The following is a 23,587-nucleotide window of genomic DNA, read 5'->3' on the forward strand; positions in this document are numbered from 1 at the left end:
ATTATGTGACAAGGTCGCTGCGGATGGTTCGGTCGACTGCTCCAAGCCACCGTTGGAAGTTGTGAGTGTGATTCAGGGATTTATCTAGGTATCGAAATCATGGGCAATGAACATGTCAGCCAACTCCTAGTTTGAATTGTTGCCCTCAAATATGAGCGTGACCAACTGAGCGTGTCCAACAAGGTAGAGATTGACGAACATTTAGGAGTCTGGCAAAAGGTTTAATGTTTCTATGGATATTTTGGCGAGTAACTATGGGGAGGTTCAAATATGCCGTCCAGAAGGAGTCCAAAAATTTGGGACAGTACGTGTTTTGGAAAAAGCGTGACACAGGAAGGGGTGGGGTTGGGGTTGGTCAAAAAAACTATCTTGTGAATTGAATCGCCCCAATAGAGTTTTAAATTTTATTAATATCAGTCTCATTTTGATTCTATTTGGTCAAACCACAAGTAAACACAATTGTCGCAAATTTCGACTCGGAAGCTTCAATGCTACTTATTTAAATCAAAATTAAGCCCTTGCTTTTTTTGTGATTTAAGTGTGCTACTAGGAGAAAACACATACAGTGTTTCAACGCGTTGTCCTTAAATTATAATATATCTAGCGTTCAGAATCATAAGGGCCTAGCTGCGGCAATGGATTTTTCACATCAATTTTCTCTTTGCATTACTACAATTAAGGGGACCAATTTCCGTTTTTTTTTCATTGCAATATAGTAACAGATTGTATTAGTTAGCAAAAGCAACCTCAAACTCACTGAGAAGTGTTAATTCAACCGAGTTATTAACATAATAGGAAATCGATGAAGAAAATTGATCATCACAGTAAGGCCCTTATGAATGCTCATCTTAGTAAGTATCATTTCTTGCAAGTTGATAGCTTGCGTGAAAGGGTTTTTTTTTTTAATCCTTGTCGGGTGTTTTCATCACTGCGACTATTTTTCTGATCTATTGTGATATATTCCACATTTTAATTTTTTTTAGCTAGATCAAGATGCCGTATCACTATTATTAGGAGTGACCGCCATTGCTTGACTAATAGCATTATCCCAGCAAGGCATTACACTTTGAATAAAGTGCACTGCCGTACTGGGAGTTGATCTCCAAATGTCAAAGGGTTCTATTGCCGGACAGTGGCATAGAAAATGTTCCGAGTCTTCCTTCTCTATGCCACAAAAGCGACATATAGTACATCATCTTGAAGTTTTCCAATCAGCTTCAAGCGATAACGGCTCGGACAATAACCTGTTATAAGACCTGTATATATGCTTAGATCTTTCTAAGAAAGTTCCAGGATTTTGCGGAAATGTTTGAATTAATAATTCGCTTCGACTGCCTAGCAATGGAAGTGTTCTTCCATTCCATTCTAAGAGATGCAGCCCACAGAAGGGCTCTGGCCCTATTAACTTATGAGAAGGTCCGAGTCTTGCTAGTGCATCAGCTCTTTCATTTCCGTCAATCCCGCAAGGACCAGAAACCCAATATAAGTTGACTTGATTATGACAAGACAATTTTTGAAGTGATTGAACACACTCCCAGACATGTTTTGATGTACATGTCGCCGATTTTAAAGCATTTAGAGCAGCTTGACTGTCGGACATTATGCATGTATTTGAATTATTAAGGGAAGCTTACATACATGGATGTTGCTTTTCAAATAGAACGATCTACATCGATCGATTCTCTTCATCGACTCTTTATTTCGTAAATAACTAGGCTACAAAAACGTTTCCTGTCGTCTTTGTCGTATTAAATCAGGTATTAAATCTAGATAAAGCTGGAATAAGGGCGTAACAGCTTTTGTAATCAATGACTTCTCTCGATGATTTCTCGAAAGACATGACTCTCCCTGGCAAATCATCATTACCATCAAATAGGGGAAGGCTTCCCCTACCCGATGGATATGTTGGTTTGTGTAGGCGTGCCTTGAGTTGCTAGAAGTCAACGAGAGAAGTCATTGTTTACAAAAGCTGTTACGCCCTAATTCCAGCCCTATCTAGAAATGTTGGATTGTTGCTTCTTCCACCGAACTGTGTGTGAAAAATATCCGGAAATATCTGAACACGGCCGTGGCGATCTAAAGAGAAAGTCGATGAAGATAATCGATCAATGTAGATAGGACCTATTGAAAAGTGACGCGAGTATTCTCTTTTGTGTTCGACACGGATTATCCATACATTTTTTTGTATGGGAAATCCATTTTGACCGGAATAGAGATTTTTACGTGGGGTACTGTATACAGTAAAAGTACACGGCCAATGCGAACGACCCAAATTTGAGTTTAGTTCACTCCTAATCGCCAAAAGTGCAGAAACTCAGCGATGAGTTTCCTGTGGAAAACCTAAAAAATCTGCTGGAAAATGAGAAATCGACGAAAATTTTATTCAGTCTCGGAGTACTACCAATGGACTGAGTGAATCCAATCTTTACTTTTCTCAAATTCAGGAATTTTTCCTTGGAAAATCCAGGAAAAACCTGGGAAAACATGAGACAAATTTTACTCATCGCTGAGTTCCTGCACTTTTGGCGATTATGAGTGAACTAAACTCAAATTTGGGTCGTTCTCATTCGCCGTGTATGGATGTCTGTCAAAAGTTGTTCCAATCGAACTGTCAAAATGCACCGCTTTGCTAATAAAATTCCACACATTTTTATTGACGAATTTCTATGTGAAATTCCACATGATTTTCATGTGACTACACATAAACAGAATCCACCCAGAAGCACACATGAAATTTATGAGTCAAATGAATAGTATGTGTGGCTACACATGGCTTTTAATTAACCAACTGAGATCAATTCATCAATAGAGTTAGAATATTGTTTTTGATCCCAAAAACTAGTAGAATTTGAGAAACACACGAAACATAAAGGTAATTGAATTTCTGTTCGATTGCAATACTCTCAAATTTATTCTAGTAAGAATAAGAAATCCTCGGAAAAATTCTAATGGGAATTTTCGATTGGCTCAGATTTTGACAGTTCATTTGGCAAAAAACATTCTCTCCGCCCATCTCTCCTCTTTCTAATTACTACGTATTGAAATTTTACTCAAGCATTTCAACTGGGCTCGGACCTAAACCAATCGCTTCCAGTCGATATGAACGCTATTAAGGGACCTAATGTTCTCCTAAACTGCAAAAAGTCAACGCGTATGAGGCCTATCCCAGAGTCGATGACCTCTTCCGGGTTGTCTGCAGTGTGAGTTCGCATCCAAATAAGCTCAACTTTTGAAAGAACTATCAGAACCTGATTTGGAATCGATTACCTCAATATTTTGAACCACCCTAATGCTCAGCCCTTCTAATCTTGCCATGTTTTATATGCTTAACCTTATGCATTCCTTTGCATATTTGGTATCTCAAAGGTAAATTTGGATGGCGGGTCTGGATAAGTCTTAGTAAATTCAAAAATAATTTTCGTGAAAGTCTTGCCTTTGAATATATTGTCAATTCAGAGAAAAGTAAGTATTTAGCGTCAGATTATCAGCTTTAATAGCATGTCAGTTGTGTCGTAATGTTTTCCCTGAAATGGTAATACATTGATTCTGGACGTTCACGATGTTTATCCTTTTATATCTTGGCCTTCAATGGTAACTTTCATTGATTTTTTTTCTAGATATCTGGAGCAATTCGATAAAAATTCCTACCTCCGGGACCGGAGCCGAGAGGGTCTATAATATGAGAGAAGTGGACTCGCTGTTTTGAGCCAAACGAACTGTCAAAGCCAGAGCCATTCGAGCAGCGTCTAAATCAATCCATTAGCAAAATTACTATATTGCTGGTTTAAATTAAATACCCTCACCTAGAGTCGGTGTATAATGAGTCACGCCAAGAGAAAAACAGTTGAACGCGCAGCATGGTTTTCGAAAGATTCCCTTTCTTTTCACTTGGCAACAAAGGAATTCTACATCAACTTCAAATGACTTCTAGCGAGAAAAAAAAATAGCGGCTGTAGTGAATCATTATTTCAGTGATTTTGTCAAATTATCTTATTAAAAATAATAGAATTTCTCATTACTGATCATTACCAAACGTATCCCATGACAATTTAATGGTCACTGCGTGTTTATTAAATGATCAATTATATTTTTTATTTTATTGCAATACCTTTCGTGGACCTTTCATAGCATCGTAATGTTTGTTTACTTTGCACGATAGGTAGCCAGTTTGACAGTTCAATAGGTAGTCTTGGCTTCACTCTTGGCGTGACTCGTTATAAACTGACTCTACCTTCACCAATAGATTTTTGCATCGGCAGTGTAGTGGTTTGTTTTGAATCCGCCCTCTCTAGCTCGCTCTCTAGTCTAGATCATATTTAAAGGCCTATAGAGGTCTTCACGGCCAATGAGATCAACTCAAATTGTAGTTCAAGTTACTCATAAATCGCAAAAAGTGCAGGAACTCAGTGCTGGGAAAATTTTCGTAGTTTTTCCTGGACAAATTTTTCAAATATGAGAAAAGTCAAGATTGGATTCACTCAGTCTACTTGTACTACTTCTGGACTGAGTAAGAGTTTTGTAAATTTTCCTCATATTCCAGCAGATTTTTGAGGTTTTCCACGGGAAAACATGAGGAAAATTCACTCATCGCTGAGTTCCTGCACTTTTTGCAATTTATGAGTAAATTGAACTCAAATTTGGGTTTATCTTATTGATCGTGTGTGGAACGGGTGAAATTTAACGAGGGAAGGAAGATTCACTTGATTTCTTAGGTTTTGAGGCTTTAGAAAGTAGATTAAAAAAGAATCAGGACAGATTTAAAGAACTTTAGGCTGGATTTGATCATTCTTTCATGTTATAGGTTCCTACATAGTCCTGGATCTTTGCTTTTGCTATAGGAGTCCTTCAGACTATCACCATACAATATTGTTTCGAGCTTATGACTCTGACTCTGTGGACTAATAATTGGCTTATCATTCAAATACTCAATGCTTGTCTTTGAAGTCTTCCATTCTATGTAAAGACCCTTTGAACGTGGTCGGAAGACACTTTGAATTCATCATGAAAACCATTTGAAATTGAACCGGAAACCCTCTAGTCGTGCATTGAAGACTATTTGTTCAGTGACCCGTTGAACGTGCTCTGAAGTCTCTTTTTATATCTTATATTCTTGTCCTTGAGACTCTTCAAACTATTTAATCTGTTTTCCTTGGCAAACATCTGAATTGAATATTTCTAGTAAATATAAGCCCTAAGCGTCTTCTGAATTCTATCTGAACACCCACTGAAGCTTCTCGGAAGACTCCAGAGAGTCCAGAGCCTTGCCTGGAAGCTCCTTTTACATGCTTAGAATGCTTTCAAGTTTTACTAGATCTGAAGGTGAATCGCTGTGACAGGGGGAGGTAGCTCATCGATTCTTCCGGTTCGCCTCCTAGCATCGTGCTATAAGGTACCAGGCGATAACCAGGGTAGTTGATCGATAGCTCGATGACGTCATTTCGTTGGCGTCTGCTATGGGAAATTCTCATAGCAGGCGTTGACGATGGGACGTTGTCGAGTTGTTGAATAGCAACTATCGTGGTAACTCACCGATTACCTGTCGATCTGCCAAATTTGGAAAGACGTCTGCATTGAATTGTCTCATATAATAATATTCCGCCCACTATATCACAAGAAATTGCGAGTAGCTGAGTGGAATGGAGACAAGTTAAGCATTGGGTACAGGACCAAGTCTCCCCTGGGTGGTGCCAGAAGATGAGCGCAATAGAATCATCAAGTTGCCATAAGGCACGGAATGAGACTATTGCATGGCTGGGTAGTCAAAGTCTTCCATTCGTTAGTCATTTCAGGTGGATTAGAACAGGTTTAGGTTTAGGGTGGGCGTTGGCCAGATTTGGATTTTTCAGATATAATCCTAAATAGGACCTAGATTATTTAATACACTAGTAACCTCAACATCTGTCACAATGTTTCATTGTGACTAATCAACACTCAATGGGTAAAATATCAAATTTGCGGTAAATTTGAAAAAAGGGAACTTGGAGTGTAGAGTGCACTGCCCACTGGACGATTCTGAAGCCTGACCAAGTGAGTGGGTTACGGGTTTATTTGATTGTACGTCATTTCCAAGTTACATAGATACATTCATACCATTGGCATTTTGTATTTGATACAGATACATGGATTTGATGTACAGATACATTCATACCATTAACATTTTGTATTTGAGATAAGACAGAGACAGGATGCAGGGGGCCGCTTAGGGGGAGCGTAACCCATGTTATGGCTTCCATTTATTAAATAGTTCAGATAGGCTGGAAATGATAGGTTCATGGTGAGAAAATGTACCATATGGTGCCCGTTCACTGATCAAAATTAGATTCAAATCGTCAGGCCCTGCCCTGGAATAAGGGAATTGACGATGATTTGTCAAGTTTCATTTTGCATTTGCATATAATTGTAAGTTTAGGTTTGCTTTTGTAATTGTAAGATAGATAGTTTGCCTCAATTGAAACATTGAGTTAAACATGACGAATCATACCTCTAAAATAGTAGTAGTTACAGTGCCGCATTATCTAACTTTTGTTTTGTTTGTTTACATATAACTAATACTAATACCTCCTTGTTTTCTCTCTAATTTGTCTACTATGTCCCACCATCACGATGAGAGATGAGCTACCGTACATGGTACACGCTCATATACACTCCCAAAATAGTATGCCGCAAGTAAGTATATCACAGAGGCAACTAAAGATCCAGAAACAAAAACCGAAAACGCTGAACGGCAGATTGGTTTACAGTGGTCGACCAGGGTGTGTGCTGATAAATTACAAAATTACAATTACATCATTATTTCATACATCAGCTTGAATTGCGTTGATCGATATTACATTTTTTTTGCTGTGCACTACACCACCGGAGCCAGCAAAGTTCAACAATCCATCGTTATAATGAGAGAGAGAAGGATTAGTATTTTCCATTTAATTCCACTACTTTATTTGCTTATCCTTGAAAGATACGCGTATTTCGTCTACAATGTGCAGACTTCTTCAGTGTCTTGTACTAATAGTCGAGTATTAGTACAAGACACTGAAGAAGTCTGCACATTGTAGACGAAATACGCGTATCTGTCAAGGATAAGCAAATAAAGTAGTGGAATTAAATGGAAAATACTAATCCTTCTCTCTCTCATTACACATTGTAGAAGCTCAACCAACTTCGTTGAAGTTCAGGGAATTGAGTAGTAGTTCATGGAGTATCTCAGAAGTTCAGTAAACTTCTAAGAACTGCAGGCTTTAATTTGGGTAATTACTGGAAGTTTTGGGAACTTTGTTTCGCCCAGATGTTTAGGCATATTCGTAGAATTCGGTCTTCCCTGGAGAACGTCATGGATATTTTGAGATCATGGCGGAATTGAGAGAAATTAGAAAACAATAATTGGAAGAGAAAATATCCCTTAGCTCAGTCGGTAAAGCCGCAGCTACAAAGCAAGACTCTGCTGGAGGTGGCTGGGTTCGATTCCCGGTTCGATCTAGGAATATTTCGGGCCACACAATTATACTAATACAAAAATGGTACAGGCATCGAAAGCTCTCAATTAATAACTGTGGAAGTGCATCTAGATCACTAGGTTGAGAGCATACAATAAGCTAATATGCGACAAGCAATAAGCTTGAAATGCGAAGAAGAAGAAGAAGAGAAAAGTTGTGAAAATTTTCTAGATGTTAAGATAAGGGAACTTTGTAGATGTTCATGGAACATTGTATGAGTTATAGGAACTTTGAAAAGATTTAGCCATCTTAGTAGAAATTCAGTTGTAGTTTGTATAAACTACGGAGAAATCTTAGAAGCTCAGGGATCTTTGTAGAAGTTGATGGAACTTCTCAGGAGTTAGTAGAACTTTCCACAAGTTCTGCGAATTTCATAGAGGCTCAGGGAGCTTCGTATAATTGCAATGGTTTGAAAAGTAACTTGTAGCTGGAGCGTCATTTGAGTTTATCAAACTGAGTAAGTTCAACAAACATTATGGAAGTACAGGATCCTTCGTAGATGCTCAAGAAATTTCGTAGATCTTTAGAGAACTTTGTTCATTTAACGGATTTTAAATGATCCTCTGGGTATTTTTCAAGGCTTCAGGTGAATCAAGTGCGATGATCTTCAACAGTTCAAAAAATCAAATATTAAGCAAGATATTCTACCTAAGTGGCACGATGATCAGCATGTATTCAAAAGATCTCCAACTAATCGAAGGTTTCAGTATAGTCCTGTGAGTATTCCAGTCGATTATGTATTATGCTAAAAAATAAATTATTTTGGTTACATTATTCATAACCCACATTTTCATGTACAACACTAAGTCATAGCCGGCGCCGGTGGTGTAGTGGTAACCGTGACTGCTTGCTCACCCCAATGGGTCTGGGTTCAATCCCAGCCGAGGTCGGTGGGAATTTTCTGAGGCATAAAAATCTCTGGTCATGTCTTCCTTCGGAAGGGAAGTAAAGCCGTTGGTCCCGCCCCATGTATGTGTGTTGAATGGGTGCGATATCCTAAGCAGGTGTGGAAGCTGCCTTCCTACACATTCGATTGCCGTCAATGGATGGCAATCGATGTCCGTCGGTGATTGGCACTAGATTGCGGAACAGAGACCGACGTTAAATAAAAGGAAAAAAAAAAAAAAACAAAAAACACTATGTCAAAATCTTCATTTCTATGGCATAAATCTTCACATGGCTGCTTAACATTAAAATAGCTTAACATAAAAAAGTCTTCTTCAAGCTCAACATGTCACCAAACATCTTCACAAAACTTTAAATTTCTTCTAAATGTCGGTGGAAAAAATGTATTCCCAGATTTTCAGGTTGTAGGACAAAAGGTCGAACGACAACATGTTGAATGGAGAAAAAAAAATCGAAATGAACAAAAGGTCTAAATTGACAAAATGTCGAAGGGACAAAAGGCCGAATGTATAAATGATCGAATGGAAAATGGTCAAAATGGACAAAAGGGTCGAATTTTACTTAGAAGCTCAAAAAGTCGAATGGATAGAAAATCTAATGGACAAAAGGTCGCATTGAAGTTAGAGGGAAATAAGGTTTAAGGGACAAAAGGTCGAAATGGACAACAGATCAAAGAGGACAACATTAAAAAAAAACAGCATAAAAATTTACAAAATATTGTTCATAAAAGAGCATAAAAAACTCCGAAGGATTACAGTTACTATTTGTTATCATAATTGTCCAAAGAACTGCTCATGATTTAAAGAAGGACAATTATTTGAGACGTAGCCACCCATTTTATCCTCCAAAAATTCGACCAGTTTATCCATTTAGACCTATTGTCCATTTCAATGTTTTGTTCATTTCAACCTTTTGTCAATTTGACCTTTTGTCCATTCGGGCTTTTGTACATCTAGAGTTGTACAAAAGGGTTGGACAAAAGGTCGATGGACATAAAGTTTGAGGACAAAAGGTCAAATGGAAAAAAAATCTCAATTGACAAAAGGTCGAAATGGACGAAATGTCGAAGGGACAAAAAAATAAAAAAAAAACCAACATAAAAATTGACAAAATACTGTTTATTAAAATTTTCGCTCAGAGTTTCAAAGAACATAAAAAAAATATTCTCAAAGATTATGATTAAAAATGAATTCGTTCTAGAAAAATTCAGTTATTTGTCTCTTAATTGATACACAGTAGACTGATGCAAAATTTGACTTTTTCGCTCCACAGTGCTTAATTGGTTTCAAATAGGGTCCTGATTAGCCTTCAAAAGTTACAACTCATTTGGTTAGAAACAGACTTCGCACAAACCATTTGAAGTTTACATGTAAATTACTATGGGAAATCTCAATTTTTTGTTCATTGCCTTCTAGTCTTTTTCCATATTGAGCTGCGAAACAGTTCGATAGCCATTCTTATAGAAAATTTTCTCAGCTACAACTTTGCTGAGAATCATTTCTATGTAAAACGAGACAGCAAAAATTAATTAATTATTTAAAAGATTGGTAAACTTATGATATGATCAAGCAGCAGCTCTGTAGGCAACACTTTATTTTGCAGTGTTACATAGTAGCCATGATTTTTGTGTCCTATTCAACGCCCCAGAAACACCAATGTTGCCTGCTGAGCAGTTGATTGAGCATGATCATAAGACATCAGCGCATTGAACCATTGATAACTTTCGATCCTTGCATTTAATCAAAAAATGGTCTTCGGCAAAGTTGTAGCTGGGAAAATTTCCTACAAGTACAGTTGAAAGCTTTTGAAGCAGACCGATATGGTGAATTATTAGATAGACATGAACAAAAATCTTGGTTTTACCATAGTAATTCCCATACAAACTTCAAATGGTTTGTGCCCTCTCAGTTTCTCACCAAATGGGTTCAAATTTTGAGAGGTTAGTCAGGATCCGATTTGGAATCGTTTAAGTATTGTGGAGCGAAAATTTTAAATTTTGCATCACTCTAATACACACAGTAACTATTTGTTATCATCATTTTCCAAAAACCTGTACATGATTTAAAGAAGGTTAAAAATTTGACAGTTAGCCACCCATTTTATTCTCCTATAGACCTTTTGTCCATTTCAACCTTTTGTCCTTCCATTCGACCTTTTGTACATCTAGGGTTGTAGGAGAAAAGGTCGATGGACATAAGGTCGAAGGACAAAAGTTCAAAGAACAAAAGGTCGAAAGAACAAAAGCTCAAAAGTACCAAAGGTCCAATGATCTGTGTGTCTATTATGCCACCATTAATTCGGTATTTTTATCCCCGCAAGCACCCCAAGAACTGCTGTCATATGCCACCGCTGCTGGACGAGCGTCTACTGATCGGTTGCAAGCAAATTCACGGCGGTGAACATCTCATAAGGGGACTGATCCACGAGAGAGGAAGTGTTCGTATAATGCAAGCAATCAACCGGAACTTTGATTAAATCATTATTTTTGATCTTCCGCAGTGTTTCATCGAATGTGCCATGAATGCTACCGGAACGCTGGCCAACGGTGTTCTAGACCAATCAAAGATACTCCAACTGATCGGAACTCGAACGGGGAGCGATCCAGCGTTGATGCAAGTTTTTGTAGCGAGTTGCGTGCAGTGCTTCCAAATCCCGGCGCAGTATGTAGCGTCCAGCAATTATCCTAAAGATAGCAAATTTTGCAATCCGATGGCTGCTCACTTCATCAGCTGTGTAAATATGGAATCGTTCAAGGTAAATATGATTTTCGCATGCATTCGTGTTGGTGTTCTATGGCATGGATTTCTGTTCTCAGATGTGTTTACCGAACTTCTGGACCAATACCGATAGCTGCAACACTTTACGAAATTACATTGCCAGCTGTCCCATCCCTTCATAGCTATGGACGAGATCGTTCATTACATCATCTTTATTCCGTAAGATATAGTATAACAATTACATAAGTTGGTTATGTACATGGAAAGCTGGTTATCTATACGTAAAATCAAATCCTAAACCTAGGGCAGCTTGTCTTTGTCCATCACCGCTTCGAAATGTCCCGGCGCTAGTTTATTCCCGTGGCGTCATCTTGAACTTGAGTGCCCCCTCGGGTGCGTACATAAACGTCACTACGTACTTGAGCGGTTTGTGGTTGAATTCGAGCTTGTACGAGCGGAGCAGCTTAGCCAGCAGAATTTGCATCTCCAAATCGGCAAAGCGGCGTCCCAGGCACATTCGCGCTCCGTAACCGTATGGCAGCGTTGAGAACGGGTGCAGATTGTCACCGGTTCCACCCTGGCTAGGCTTGAGCCAACGTTCCGGCTTGAAGCTCTTGGCGTCGGTTACGTACTCCTCCATCGTGCCGGTGACCAAATTCGGGAAGACGCATTGGACCTGTTTGAACCGTTATCATTAGTAATTGTTGAACTAGATGGAAGACTTCGAAACTTACCCCCTTGGGAATCCTGTACCCACAGATGACGGTGTCCTCTTGCAGTGTTCGTCCATTACCGATCACGGTGCTGTACACTCGTAGGACTTCCTTGATAAATGCTTTCAGGTAGTGAGCCTGATCCAACAGTTGGAACGTTAGCGGCGTCTTCGGATCGGGCATGATTCGCTTCAGCTCTTCGTACAGCTTCTGCTGCTCGGCCGGGCGGGTGGCCAGTTGGTACAGAATCGAACAAACTGCCATTGAGATGGTATCGATGCCGACCAGAATCAAGTCCAACGCCATGACCACCGCCAGCCGTTCGTCTTTTTGACTTTTGATGACTCGCTCCAGCAGCGAGGGCTCACCTTCTAGGGCGCGTCCTTCACTCAAATTCATACGCTTGGTGGCACTCTTGATGTATTTCATGCAAACCCTGAAAAAAAAAAAGTTAAAATGTAAGCACTATTCAAACCCATCGACGCGGAATCTCTGGCTTACTTCACAAAATAGTCCATATTGTTGACGTATTTGGTCCACAGTGGGGTCGGGAAGTACCGCCAGTAGGGTGCCTTCAGCTCCAGGGTGGCCACGTTGCGCAGTGCATACTTGGCTGCGTTGATGATCTGCTGCGGTTCCGAGTTGGGGGACAGATTGGGTTCCAAGCATCCGAGTCGGGTGTCCAGAGCCACCAGTCCAATGCATTCGAGGGACCACTTGTGAATTTCGTTATCAAAGTCGTCCGGAAGTTCTTTGTTACCATCCAGCATTTGGTTGCAGCGGTCGATGAATTCCTCGGTGACCTGTTCCAGTGGCGATACGTAGCGGCGGACGGTGGACAGCTGGAGGACCGGTTTTTGCACCCGGGAACGGAACTCGCGCCATTGTTCGCCGTGACTGTGATTGAAAGATTAAAGATAGTTATTTTCTAGATGCTGATTAGATTAAACATAAAATTTAATTTACAAAGGTCTCAGGGTAAATCTGGGAAACTTTGAAAGCAAGTCATGGAAGTTCTTAAATTGGGGATAAAGAGGACGTTGACAGCCTTTCAGAAATATTTTTAGGCTTGTTCCTGAAGTTTTCTTCATTTATTCTGATGGTACTCGCAAATTGCCAACCTTCACACTGAGTTTTTTCTACCGAGCTCGGCTGTGCAAATCTCGGCAAAAATAAGTTTCACTGAGATCTCAGCAAAAGTAACATTTGATTGCTGAGTCCCGGATAATGCTTAGCTGAATCTCAGCAAACAATTTAAATGTTTTCTGAGATCTCAGTAAAACTTTTTTTGCCGAGATTTGCACAGCCAAGCTTGGTAGAAAAAACTTAGTGTGTTAGTAACAATGCAATTTTATTGAGATTTAAAAGCATTCTCCTAGTCTAAATCATGGTCTACAGAACCATCCACGCCATGGATGCCACGTTTCATATTTCAATAACGACATTTCAACCCAAACAATGCATAAGAGCCTATCTACATTGATCGATTCTCTTCATAGACTTTCTCTATCGTTAATCACTTGGCTGCAAACACGCCTCTGGCTGTGTTTATCGTATAAATTTCCTATACGAAAACCTAGTGACATGATATTTCTTGTCTTGACGATCATAGGGAGATGACTAGCAACATGCTTTAATGATAGACTGTTTATCAGCAGTGTATGAAGCACTTGTGATCAGTGCTGATAAAAATTATATCTTCTACACTCAAATTATTTAGCTGAAAATAAAGACAACTTTAACAGATGTACCAACTACCTGCATGAATTTGAATTTTGACATAACTCACTGAAACAAATCGACATGTACCGTTTATTGGATCCATCTTATAACATAGCAATGTCAGCAGATTTATTCATTCTATGTGATGATTGATAGATTCCATTGGATTATCACTTAAAAACTATGACTGCGATATGGAATGATTTCTATCGTAATTTTACATACTTAGTACTTGAAATACTTTGCTTCGAACGTGGTTAGCGATAGGTAAGAAGTATATGAATATTGTCTGATATATTTCATGGTGAAAAACTGTTGATATGTCATGGGTGGGAACAGACATCTAGAAACTAATGGAAAATCATATAAGTTTGCACTATGAGAAAATCCAGTAAAATATACCTGTTTTCATGATGAATATTGCTCACTAAAATATATATCTTATAAGATAATGATGTATATTTTATTGGAGTTGCTTTTAATCATTTTTGACGTTTGTTGATATGTCGCGTGTAAACAGACATGTAGAAACTATTGGACTGTCATTTAACTTTGCAGTATAGGAAAACATGTATATCTCATTGGAATAGCTTCCTTTGATTTTTGAGGTTTAAAGATTGTAAACAGATCTATCCCAATCATTTAATAGTCATATAGATTTGCCTTTTCAGAAATCCAACAGCAAACGTTTGTTTTTGCATGTTTTTCTGGGCTGAATATCGCTCCCAATAAAATACATCTTACATGATTGTTCTTTATAAATTATTGAAACAATTTTCAACGATGTTATCGTACACTCATTAAAATGATTAGTTGAACTAAATACTACTAACAACAATGATACTGTATTGAATAATCTTTGTTTGTTTTTGTTTCATAAGATTAGGGGTTCCGGAAAAGAATGTATTGAGATTGAAAAAAAAATGATTCTACTGCAATATTTACTTTGCTATGATTCTTATTGTAAGCCTTCTACACGGCTAATTCATATTCCAGCCCTAGTACTCGAACTTCATGAACCAGTTACATCAACTTATATAATTTAGTCGTTGATTTATTGCACACAGGTGCATTGAGAAAGATTTGAACAAACCACACCACCGAAACGGAACATAAATTTGTCAGTGCTATTTGTCTTCACTCTAGCAAAACGAGCATAACGTTGCACTGCATTCCATGTCGGGAGAGCTGTTCTTACTTCATGCTATTTGAACGAGCTCAATCTTGAAGTCAGCCGTGGCCCAGTGAAATCGAGCGCAGACACCGAAAGCATCACACCTCAACAGTCCTTGATCGAATCCCAAATCAGCTACAATAAAAAAAGGCACAACTGTGAAAGCTCCCACTGCCTGATGTTTATTTTTCGATTTATTTTTAGACATCGATTAAATATATGCGTCAAAAGAAGAAGTAAATTTCATGTGATTTTCACACAAACTTTACTTCGATTGATTTATGACACATATATTATATTGTGGTGAAAAGTGTAGCTTATGCTTATGGGTTTCAAATCCATTTCAGTTAATTATTATAATTTGATCGATTTTCATTTATCATACGACGATCATATAAAAGTTACCAAATTATCAGCATTGCAAATGTATCAGATATTCATATAGAATTTACCTGGCACATTTTCAATCATATAATTTTCAATGGATTATCTTATAGCGCAAATTTATAAGATTTCCACATAACAGGAATATGTCATATTGGTTCAGTGTACATTTTCTTGATCAAGGCAACCTCTGAGTATCGAAGTCAACATTCGTTTTCTTCATTCGTGGGTGAAGCAGCGTTGCCAGATATACAGATTTATCTGTATTTATACCGATTTCCAAACTAGATACCGATATACAGATAAGGTTCCTCAGAATACTGATTTTTAAAATTTTATACCGATTTATACCGTTTTTTTAATGATCAAAATTATTATTCCTTGCACGCGTTCGAATTTCGGAGATATTTTTTGTGAGAGACTTATATACCTCATATTTTTTTAACCCTTCAAAATTCTAAACAATTACCTCTAAAGATGCCTTATGCTTGATACTCTTTCGACTAATGCTTACATTTCCTCACCGTTTTTGGCTACCCATCAATCGAGAAATAGTCGATGGCTCTTTCCGGTAATTCCTAGGAAATCGATAAATATGTTTTAAACATTATATAACTTCTGGAAGTTTTTATTCATTTTTAAACTTCCGGAAGTTTCATCCTACTTTCCCTGGAATTTTCTTCCACCTTACCTTGGAAGCTTCTTCAGCCTTCGCTCAAACGATTATTTCATCTTCTCTCGCCTGTTTTTTAACTTGCCCGGAACTTCAAGGATGCTATCAGATTTTTAATGCGGATCCACACTAGCTACAGGAGCATTTAAGAAGTTCTGAAACTTCAGAAAAGTCCAGCGAACTCCAGTGAGCTTAAGGAAACATCATAAATATTTTGGAAACTTCACAAGTTTAAAGAACTTCAGGGAAATTCAATGGTTTTCAGGAACTTTAGTGAAGCTTAGAGAACTTCAGGACAGATCAATTAATTTCAATGAATTTTTTGAAATTATAAAGGAGTTCCGAGAAACTCAGGCAATTTCCGAAAACTTCAGCAATGTCCTGAGGGGCTCATGCAAATTTAGGAAACGTAAGGGAAGTCACATGAACATAAGAACATTGTGAGAACATATTATGGGAAGTTCTATGCTTTTCAGTGCCAAAGTCGATAACTTTTAAAAATGAAAAAAATCGGGAAGATCAGAGAACTTCAATGCTGATGAAATTCAAGAAAATTATGTGAGCGCTTAAGAGATTTCGTAATATTATAGAAAGTTCAGAGACCTTCAAAGCTGATTAGAGATATTCTGGTAGTCTCATTATAATCAGGGAAAATCTAAGCGCTTTGAGGATGACCAGAGAACTCCAAAACAGCCCTCAATTTTTGGAAAACTACAAGAACTTTTAAAGAATTTCTAGGAATTATGCAATATTCCTAAGTGCATTTGCGGAGTCTTCAGAGATGATTTATGAGTTATGTCCTTGTTTCTTTTAACTGTTCCGTAAGCGCTCTGGCTTCCGACTTTCTTCAGATGTTTCTTCCAATCTACCTTAGGAAGTTTCTGCCAGCGTCTCCAGGAAGTTTCTTTTGTATTCTCCAGGAAGTTCAATTAATTCTCCTAGAAACTTCTTTCGTCTTCTTCTGGTAGTTTGATCATAAGCCAAAGGTGTTTTTGTTCGACTTCTATTGGAAGGTTTTTCCGAAAATTTACTTCCGGTTTCCGAAACTTTTCTGGCTTCTTTAAAATTTAAATTTTTGCCACAAGTTTCTCAATTCGTGTCTTGGAAGTTTCCCGGATGTTTTTCTAACTTTTCTTAGAACTTTCCTCGAACTTCATCCAGGAGAGCTTCTTTCGTCTTTCCCTGGAATTTTTTTCCAGCTTCGTTCAGAAGCTAATTCAAACATTCCCCAGAGTTTTCTTCCAGAGTTTTCCGATCATAGTTCAAAGGCTGAAATTTTGCTTTGATTAACGGTTTTCTTAGTCTTAAAGCACTGCAGCGACTACGATGTAATCTGCCCGACATTTCGGCCATAGGTTGTGGCATTTTTCAAGGGAAAATATTATTTGTTGTTATTGTCAATAGTTTAGTCGTTGTTGTGGTTGATTTTCGACATTTTTGTTCATTTAATGATATTAAAAGAAAAAAAAAACTACTTCCTCACAATTTAGATCACCACTTGAGGGCAACGATAAATTTAAAAATTAAATTAAAAAAAATCGAAGAGTTTTTAAGACTGAGAAAGCCATTAAATAAAGAAATTCCCCTCAAGTCCCAGTCGTCACCATCGTTAAAATTTTTGCATTCAAAAACGGCAAAAATATAAAATTAATTAATTAGTAAATACCGATAAATAACGATTTTTTAATACCTTCGATACCGATAAGCTTTGAATCAATCTGGCAACGCTGGGCTGAAGGTTCATTATCGCCTCTGTTGTTGTCAATATTAATATTCGTCTTCATCTAGGTGGGGATGATTTTGAGGATCAAATGCAAAATGATTATTTTCATTTAACAGAAATATAGCGCTGAAGAACGTTTTTGGTTTTTATACACAGATCGATGGCAAATTATTGTCTCATGCTGAATTTATGATAATATCAACGATTCAGATTCTGGGGTCGACAATATTCAAAATAATCATTTTGCTAAATTTGAATTTGATTATTTTGCTCTTGAGAATCGCTTCTGATTTTGACAATTGTGCATTGGATAATCAAGCACTGGTGAATATCAACAAACGCGTATTCGTTGATGAATAATGAACTCATTTGTTCATTCACTCGTACGTAACAGCGAAGATTTTCAAAACAAACGCAATTCACCTACGCTGGGTTGAAGCCGGGACGGGACTTGACAATCGAGGTTCTCATTCTTCTTAATGTTTTTGAAGAATGCCCTTCGGAAAGCTGTGCGTGGTATTTGACGGAGTTGAGCAATGATGCCAGGAATGTCAAATATTTCTATTCTTTTATTTTGGATTTTATTGGAAGTTTCTACCGCAGTTTAGCAGCTTGTACATCATTTTTGCTCAACCCAATAAAAAACAACCATAAACAAACAACAATATTCATCGCTTAAAACACGCAGTGCACTAAATTATTGAACTATCCTTTCGCAAATATAAACAACGCCGTTGACATCAACATTGATTCCGGCATCACTGCCAGCCAGATTGATACGATGCCTTTGTCTTTTTTATTCCACGATTGCTACTGTCAAATCGACCAATCAGAAACTGGCTCGGATTGGACAGCAAATTGGCTCGAAATCGCTACCCGATTGTCAAGTCCCGTCGCAGGGTTGAAGCGCTACTCCTTGCTTGTGATGGTAAATGATACAAAAGGGACAGCGCGTGATACATTTTTTTGTCGCACGTCATTTGATGACGATGTTGCAATGGTCGTCAGAGTAGCCCAAATTTATGCAGCAACGGTGACGATTTTCAGCACTGTCTGGCTCAGTGAATACATCACACAATGGTCCTCAAATCAGAAGCAACATCAAATTCAAGTGCAATAGATGTTTTTATGTTTATTTCTGGATAAAGTGTATTAATTTGTTTTTCAATTTACGTGTTTAGAGCAACATGTGATTATTGGCTAATTATATTAACAATAATTATAGACGTCAATTGCTAGCGGATTAAGACTCTTTCAGGTAATAGCAGCAGCATATCTTGGAGCAAATTTGCTTTATGAACAAGTTTGAGAGGGTGTGTTGCGATAAGTAAGAAAGTGACGTTTAAAGTTATGGTGCTCTAGATTTGTTCTCCTTTACTATGGACTATTTTTTTTTAAATTACAGTCGCTTTAACTCGCTTCAACGCCGAGGCTGTCCCCCCGAGCTAAATCAGTAAACTAACTTCAGTTAATATCAATTCTAACAGAAAAAGGTCCGAAATTGTTTCGTAGGTATGCATGTATGACTTGAATTTTAATGATTTTCACATTTTGACCAACGGAAGAGCGGAAAAAGGCTAAACCAACAATTCTCTCACAACGATAAGCTTATGAAAATATCTCAAGCATGTGACCTCATATATATTAGAATTTCGAAAGAGATGTGTTAGCGTATTCCATCTTTTACTAGCATAATACAGAAACATAAGAAACTTCCCATGTTTGCCTAGCCATCATGAAAGCCACTCGTATATCAGCCCATTCACACTCAGAAAATCGAAAGTGCCCACGAATCCAAGTAGCCTCGTCTGGATAACCTCTACAACAACCAACCGTAACCATCACGACGTCGTCACCGACATTGTTGTCGTTTTGGTGTTGCTGTAAATGCTTTCACCGGTCTCAAGCAAATCCAAAAAGCCAGATAGACAATACCCCGTCCAACCTACCGCAAAATTGAATCGTTTATAGAAGGAAAAAAAAAAAAAAGTGAAACTACGCATCCACAAGCACATCAAATGTTGACAGCGTACGGCGTTTGGTGGCCATAGGTGGTTACCATCGAAAAAACAACAATACTTACACTCCAACCACCCCGGGCAAATCTCCGAAGAAATCTTTTCGCAGCTCGCTCTTGTACTTGACCAGACTGGGCATCGACGGTCGGAATGGTGTGGGTCCCTCGTTGCGGTAGACCTGCGTGGCGGGGAGAAGAAGAGGATTGTCATAAAAATTGCTTGCATATTTTGTTGAGATTGAGCTGGAGACAAAAAAAAAGAAGTCAAACAGCCAGCGGAGCACAGCAGTCAAGTTCAAAGATACACACAACAATGGAGATGAAGATTGTAGGCAAATTAGTAGTTCACAAACAGGCGCGTTGGCAAGCAGCGACTTCTATGCAGGCCAATAAATACAGAGAGAAACCTTGAATTTTTGAATTTTTGATTTCTCGATTGTGTTTTACATCAACTATGGAGTTGGAGAATTGGTACCGGGTTTTGTTCGTATTGTGATTGTTTTTATGGCTTATATATTTGGTTCGGAAGCTAGGTGTTACAAGTCGTCTGACAAAGGTCAAGTTTTAAAAATTCCAAACGAACACGAAGATTTAAGATTGACATTTAACGTTTAGTTTATTGATGAGGAAGGTTAAAGGCTTTTGTCTATGTAGCAGTTGAAAAATTAATCGATATGACGTCCTATAAGTTCAAAAACCTAGTAAATTTGTATGTCATATGTAAAATGTAGTCGTCAAACCGGTTCTTTGCTTCCGCAAAGCACACGAAATCGAAACATTCAAATGGAATTCGAATTCTCGTAATCATCCGCCTGTCTGCCTCCGATATATCGCGGAACAACGGTTACTCTGAAAGGTTTGCCATCATAGCGGTGCTTTGGTGGATTGTGCTATGAATATTCATACTTCAACCCCTGAGATGCATACCATACCATACCTTTTCTATTTCGTCAGCGTCGTACACGAAAAGAAGATCGGGTCGACCGATCAGACCGCCCAGTCGCACTATCCGGCCGTAATGTTCGTACAGCAGGAACGATATCATCGCAACGTCGGAGATTTTGTACTGGCCGATGATGGGGAAGACGCTGGAAAAAAAAACGGACAGAAATTATGCATGCGATCGGTTTTTAATGAGTTGGATTTGTGGAACTATTTCGAAATCTGTCGCAGATATATCGAACCCTAAGAAATTATCAAGATATGCTCCTATAATTAACTTACAATCAAGGATTTATAGCTTGCATTAGAAATGAAACAGAGTAAAGGTTACTAACACCTGACGTATGGACATTATTACAGTGCTAATCAACCGCATGTTTGAGTTCCACTGATACTAAATCTTTCAGTCAATATTCAAATGGTAGTGGCGTCTTTTCCGTTACGTTTGAGGTGTAAAACTAGCTATATAGTTGTATGGCTCGAGCTTACGTTGTCTCATCATTTGGAGTCCGTGGTGCGTCACAACATTTTTGTTGAATATTGGCGTCATTCACTGCCACATTCCACTGACTGGGAAGCTGCTTTGAGCTTTATTTCAAGTCCAAGGTCGATCTCCGCCAAGATACAGTTGGCGCATGTTCGCCGATTTTGGTTAGCTTGGTGAGTAATACTCGTTCGGCTTTTCTTGTTTCTTGTTTTTAACTGAGTCCACGTCAACCGAATCGATTCTATTTTTCTCTCTCTGAATTCCATAAAACTTGTTGTAAATTAATTGTTCGCTAAAGACAATGAACCAAGTTTGTGCCGACCATTTTGAATCGCGCCTAATTTTTCAAAATTGAGTATCTATATTCTCCAATAAATCATATCATATCGAAATGATGTTGAAAACTGGTTTGCTCCTCCAGAAAAAAATGCACGCTAATTTTTTAGCCTCTCAAAATGAAAAAAAAAACCCAAATATTCCATAACTATAAAAGTTTATTTTTAAGAATTTTAAACTTATGATTATTTGTGAGCTTATCGAAATGCCATCTTTTTTGAAATGGACAAAATGAACACTTAAAAATTGACCAACATAGCAGAATATCAACGTTTTGTGAAGTTTCTTATGAGCAAACATTGAAAACATAATGTTTTTGAAAAATTTCAACACAGAAATAAAAATATGGTGTATAAAAAGTTTAGTTCAAAGTGTTTTTATGTTACTTCATACGCGAAGTTAGCGTTTTCAGAGTAGGTTGGAAATGCTAACATGAAGCTTTAGTGTGATAAAAGTGTGATGCGTTTGACTTCAAAAACTGTCGCATTGATGGCCCTTCGCTCATTTTCAACTTCTATTCAATTTTCATACTGCCGTACTCTAACGGAACTATCCACCTATCCTCTTCTAAAGATCATTATCTAGCTAATAAATTATCACACTAAAGCTTCATGTTAGCATTTCCAACCAACTCGAAAAAGTTCAGATTTTCATGAAAACAAATAAGGGAAATGGCTCTAATGTTGGCCTATGGATCTAAGATTGGCCCCATCGCTAAAAATCTGCTATTTATCAATTTTATCTAGATTGGGACGGTAGTAATGGAAATTTTTGGTCACTATTGAAAATTTAAACGATCTATGAATCTATGTATAGGCCCAAATTAGAGGCATTCAGGCCGACATTACATCCCCCTACTATGTAATGTGCCTTTAATCTCGAGACTAATCAAAATCATGAAAGTCGATTACAATCAATGGTAGTACATTTTTCCTAAAAACTAGATTTAATAAAACTAGACTTTAAGATCCCTTGACTTTTTGGACTACCCTAACACGGAAGAGGCCATCCTAATGGTGAAATAAAAAAAACACGGGTCTAATATTTTTAGATCAAAATTAACAATTGCCGCAACATTCATGAATCCTCTCTAACTTTTTCTAAAGAATTGCTGAGAAAAGATATTTTAACGCACGACAATATTTTGGTATTTTTGGTTCATATACCCTAATATTGATTTTCTTTGCAATTTACCTAAACCGTGAAATACTTCTAGGAGTTCATCAACTGTTCATCGATGTGTTATGGTTTTTACTTATCGCTCAATTTTTTTTTTTTTACAAAATCCCAAAAGCACAAGCAGATCGTAAGGAACTTGGTGAAAATGGAGGAAGTATGTCTCGGAGCAGTCCAAACCACCACCCGGAAGTTCAGTGAAGAAGTTACCTTCGAGGACACACCGGGACCGGTGAACCGAAAAGTGGACCAGAAGATTACCAAGTTTTCGTCAGTAAGAAAATTGCCTCTGTTCGAGATTTGGCCCCAAAAAATGAGAACATCGAAGAGTAACGTCCAACCTGCCTAGGCAAGAAATGGACTGAAAAGGTTCAAGAAGCAGAAGAAGCCGAAACGGAGCCAGAAACAAACCGCATCCATCAAACCGGGGCCTCAGAACCTATATGATAGCACATAACATATGTGGAACTTCATGCAAAACTGCTGACTAAAAGTTGACCCCTTTTTTGTGTTTCCTCAGTGGTATAACTGGTATAGTTGGACATCGATCTGTCAAAATTAAATTTTCGTGATTTGACCTAAGTCTTCATATGGGCCAATGTCGGAAACTTAAGCAATGGTTTCTTTCGTAAATATCTTGTAATTCAAAGTCAATCCATGTAACCCAGCAATTCTATAAGCTATGGGGACTTTCCTTACACACAAGCATCGTGGTGGCTTACTTGAGCGAGTTTTCATTCTCAGGCAATTCGTGAAAAGTCAGTGTTTACGTTTGTGAAATTGGCCCTTACGAAAGAAAACAATATATTTGGTTGCATGCTCAGTGCACGCTGTTTGAAAATTACCCAAATTCGAGTAAAACTGAAATTGTCAAAACTGAATCGTTTAAAAAATGGGTCAACTATGTTGGGAGTGACAGGTTAACAATTGAACAACGTTGGTTGGATCCATGCCAATGTTGCTCATGTGTCAGCTTGTCACTCCCAACATAGTTTACCCATTTTTGAGTAGGTTCAGTTGTAATCGATCTGGGAGGATTCTACCCAAATTTGAGTAGTTTTGAAATAACGTGTAAGTATTGACGTTGAAGGTGGCTTTTTAACTCTTTACTCCTATATCCTTCACTC

The 23,587-nt window shown here is 38.0% G+C and overlaps 2 protein-coding genes across 2 annotated transcripts in view; one reads left to right on the top strand and one right to left on the bottom strand.

Annotated features, from left to right (window-relative positions):
* Nucleotides 1-11,414, top strand: LOC135708303 (general odorant-binding protein 67-like). The gene is made up of 4 exons (XM_065230301.1): nucleotides 1-61; nucleotides 10,716-10,832; nucleotides 10,896-11,150; nucleotides 11,212-11,414. Exons 2-4 carry the CDS (start codon nucleotides 10,737-10,739, stop codon nucleotides 11,293-11,295), a joined length of 435 nt encoding a protein of 144 aa, XP_065086373.1. The 5' UTR covers nucleotides 1-61; nucleotides 10,716-10,736; the 3' UTR covers nucleotides 11,296-11,414.
* Nucleotides 11,308-23,587, bottom strand: part of LOC135708302 (probable cytochrome P450 301a1, mitochondrial) — a 24,573-nt gene continuing 12,293 nt past the window's right edge. The window contains exons 2-6 of the mRNA XM_065230299.1: nucleotides 20,457-20,607; nucleotides 19,586-19,698; nucleotides 12,328-12,723; nucleotides 11,848-12,262; nucleotides 11,308-11,789 (exon numbers count right to left, since the gene is read on the bottom strand). Of these exons, the coding sequence (XP_065086371.1) occupies nucleotides 11,466-11,789; nucleotides 11,848-12,262; nucleotides 12,328-12,723; nucleotides 19,586-19,698; nucleotides 20,457-20,607 (1,399 nt within the window). The 3' untranslated portion in view covers nucleotides 11,308-11,465. The remainder of the gene's footprint in view (nucleotides 11,790-11,847; nucleotides 12,263-12,327; nucleotides 12,724-19,585; nucleotides 19,699-20,456; nucleotides 20,608-23,587) is intronic.

The sequence above is a fragment of the Ochlerotatus camptorhynchus genome, unplaced genomic scaffold, assembly GCF_037179485.1.
Source record: "Ochlerotatus camptorhynchus isolate MF236.1 unplaced genomic scaffold, CSIRO-AGI_Acam_v1.1 ptg000330l, whole genome shotgun sequence".
In the NCBI taxonomy this organism is placed as follows: domain Eukaryota; kingdom Metazoa; phylum Arthropoda; class Insecta; order Diptera; family Culicidae; genus Ochlerotatus; species Ochlerotatus camptorhynchus.

Coding starts and splice junctions, on each gene's coding strand:
- LOC135708303 (XM_065230301.1), top strand. CDS start 10,737: ATGCCACCGCTGCTGGACGAGCGTCTACTGATCGGTTGCAAGCAAATT. Junction 10,833..10,895: donor TGATCCACGAGAGAGGAAGT/GTTCGTATAATG, acceptor GATCTTCCGCAG/TGTTTCATCGAATGTGCCAT. Junction 11,151..11,211: donor TAAATATGGAATCGTTCAAG/GTAAATATGATT, acceptor TTCTGTTCTCAG/ATGTGTTTACCGAACTTCTG.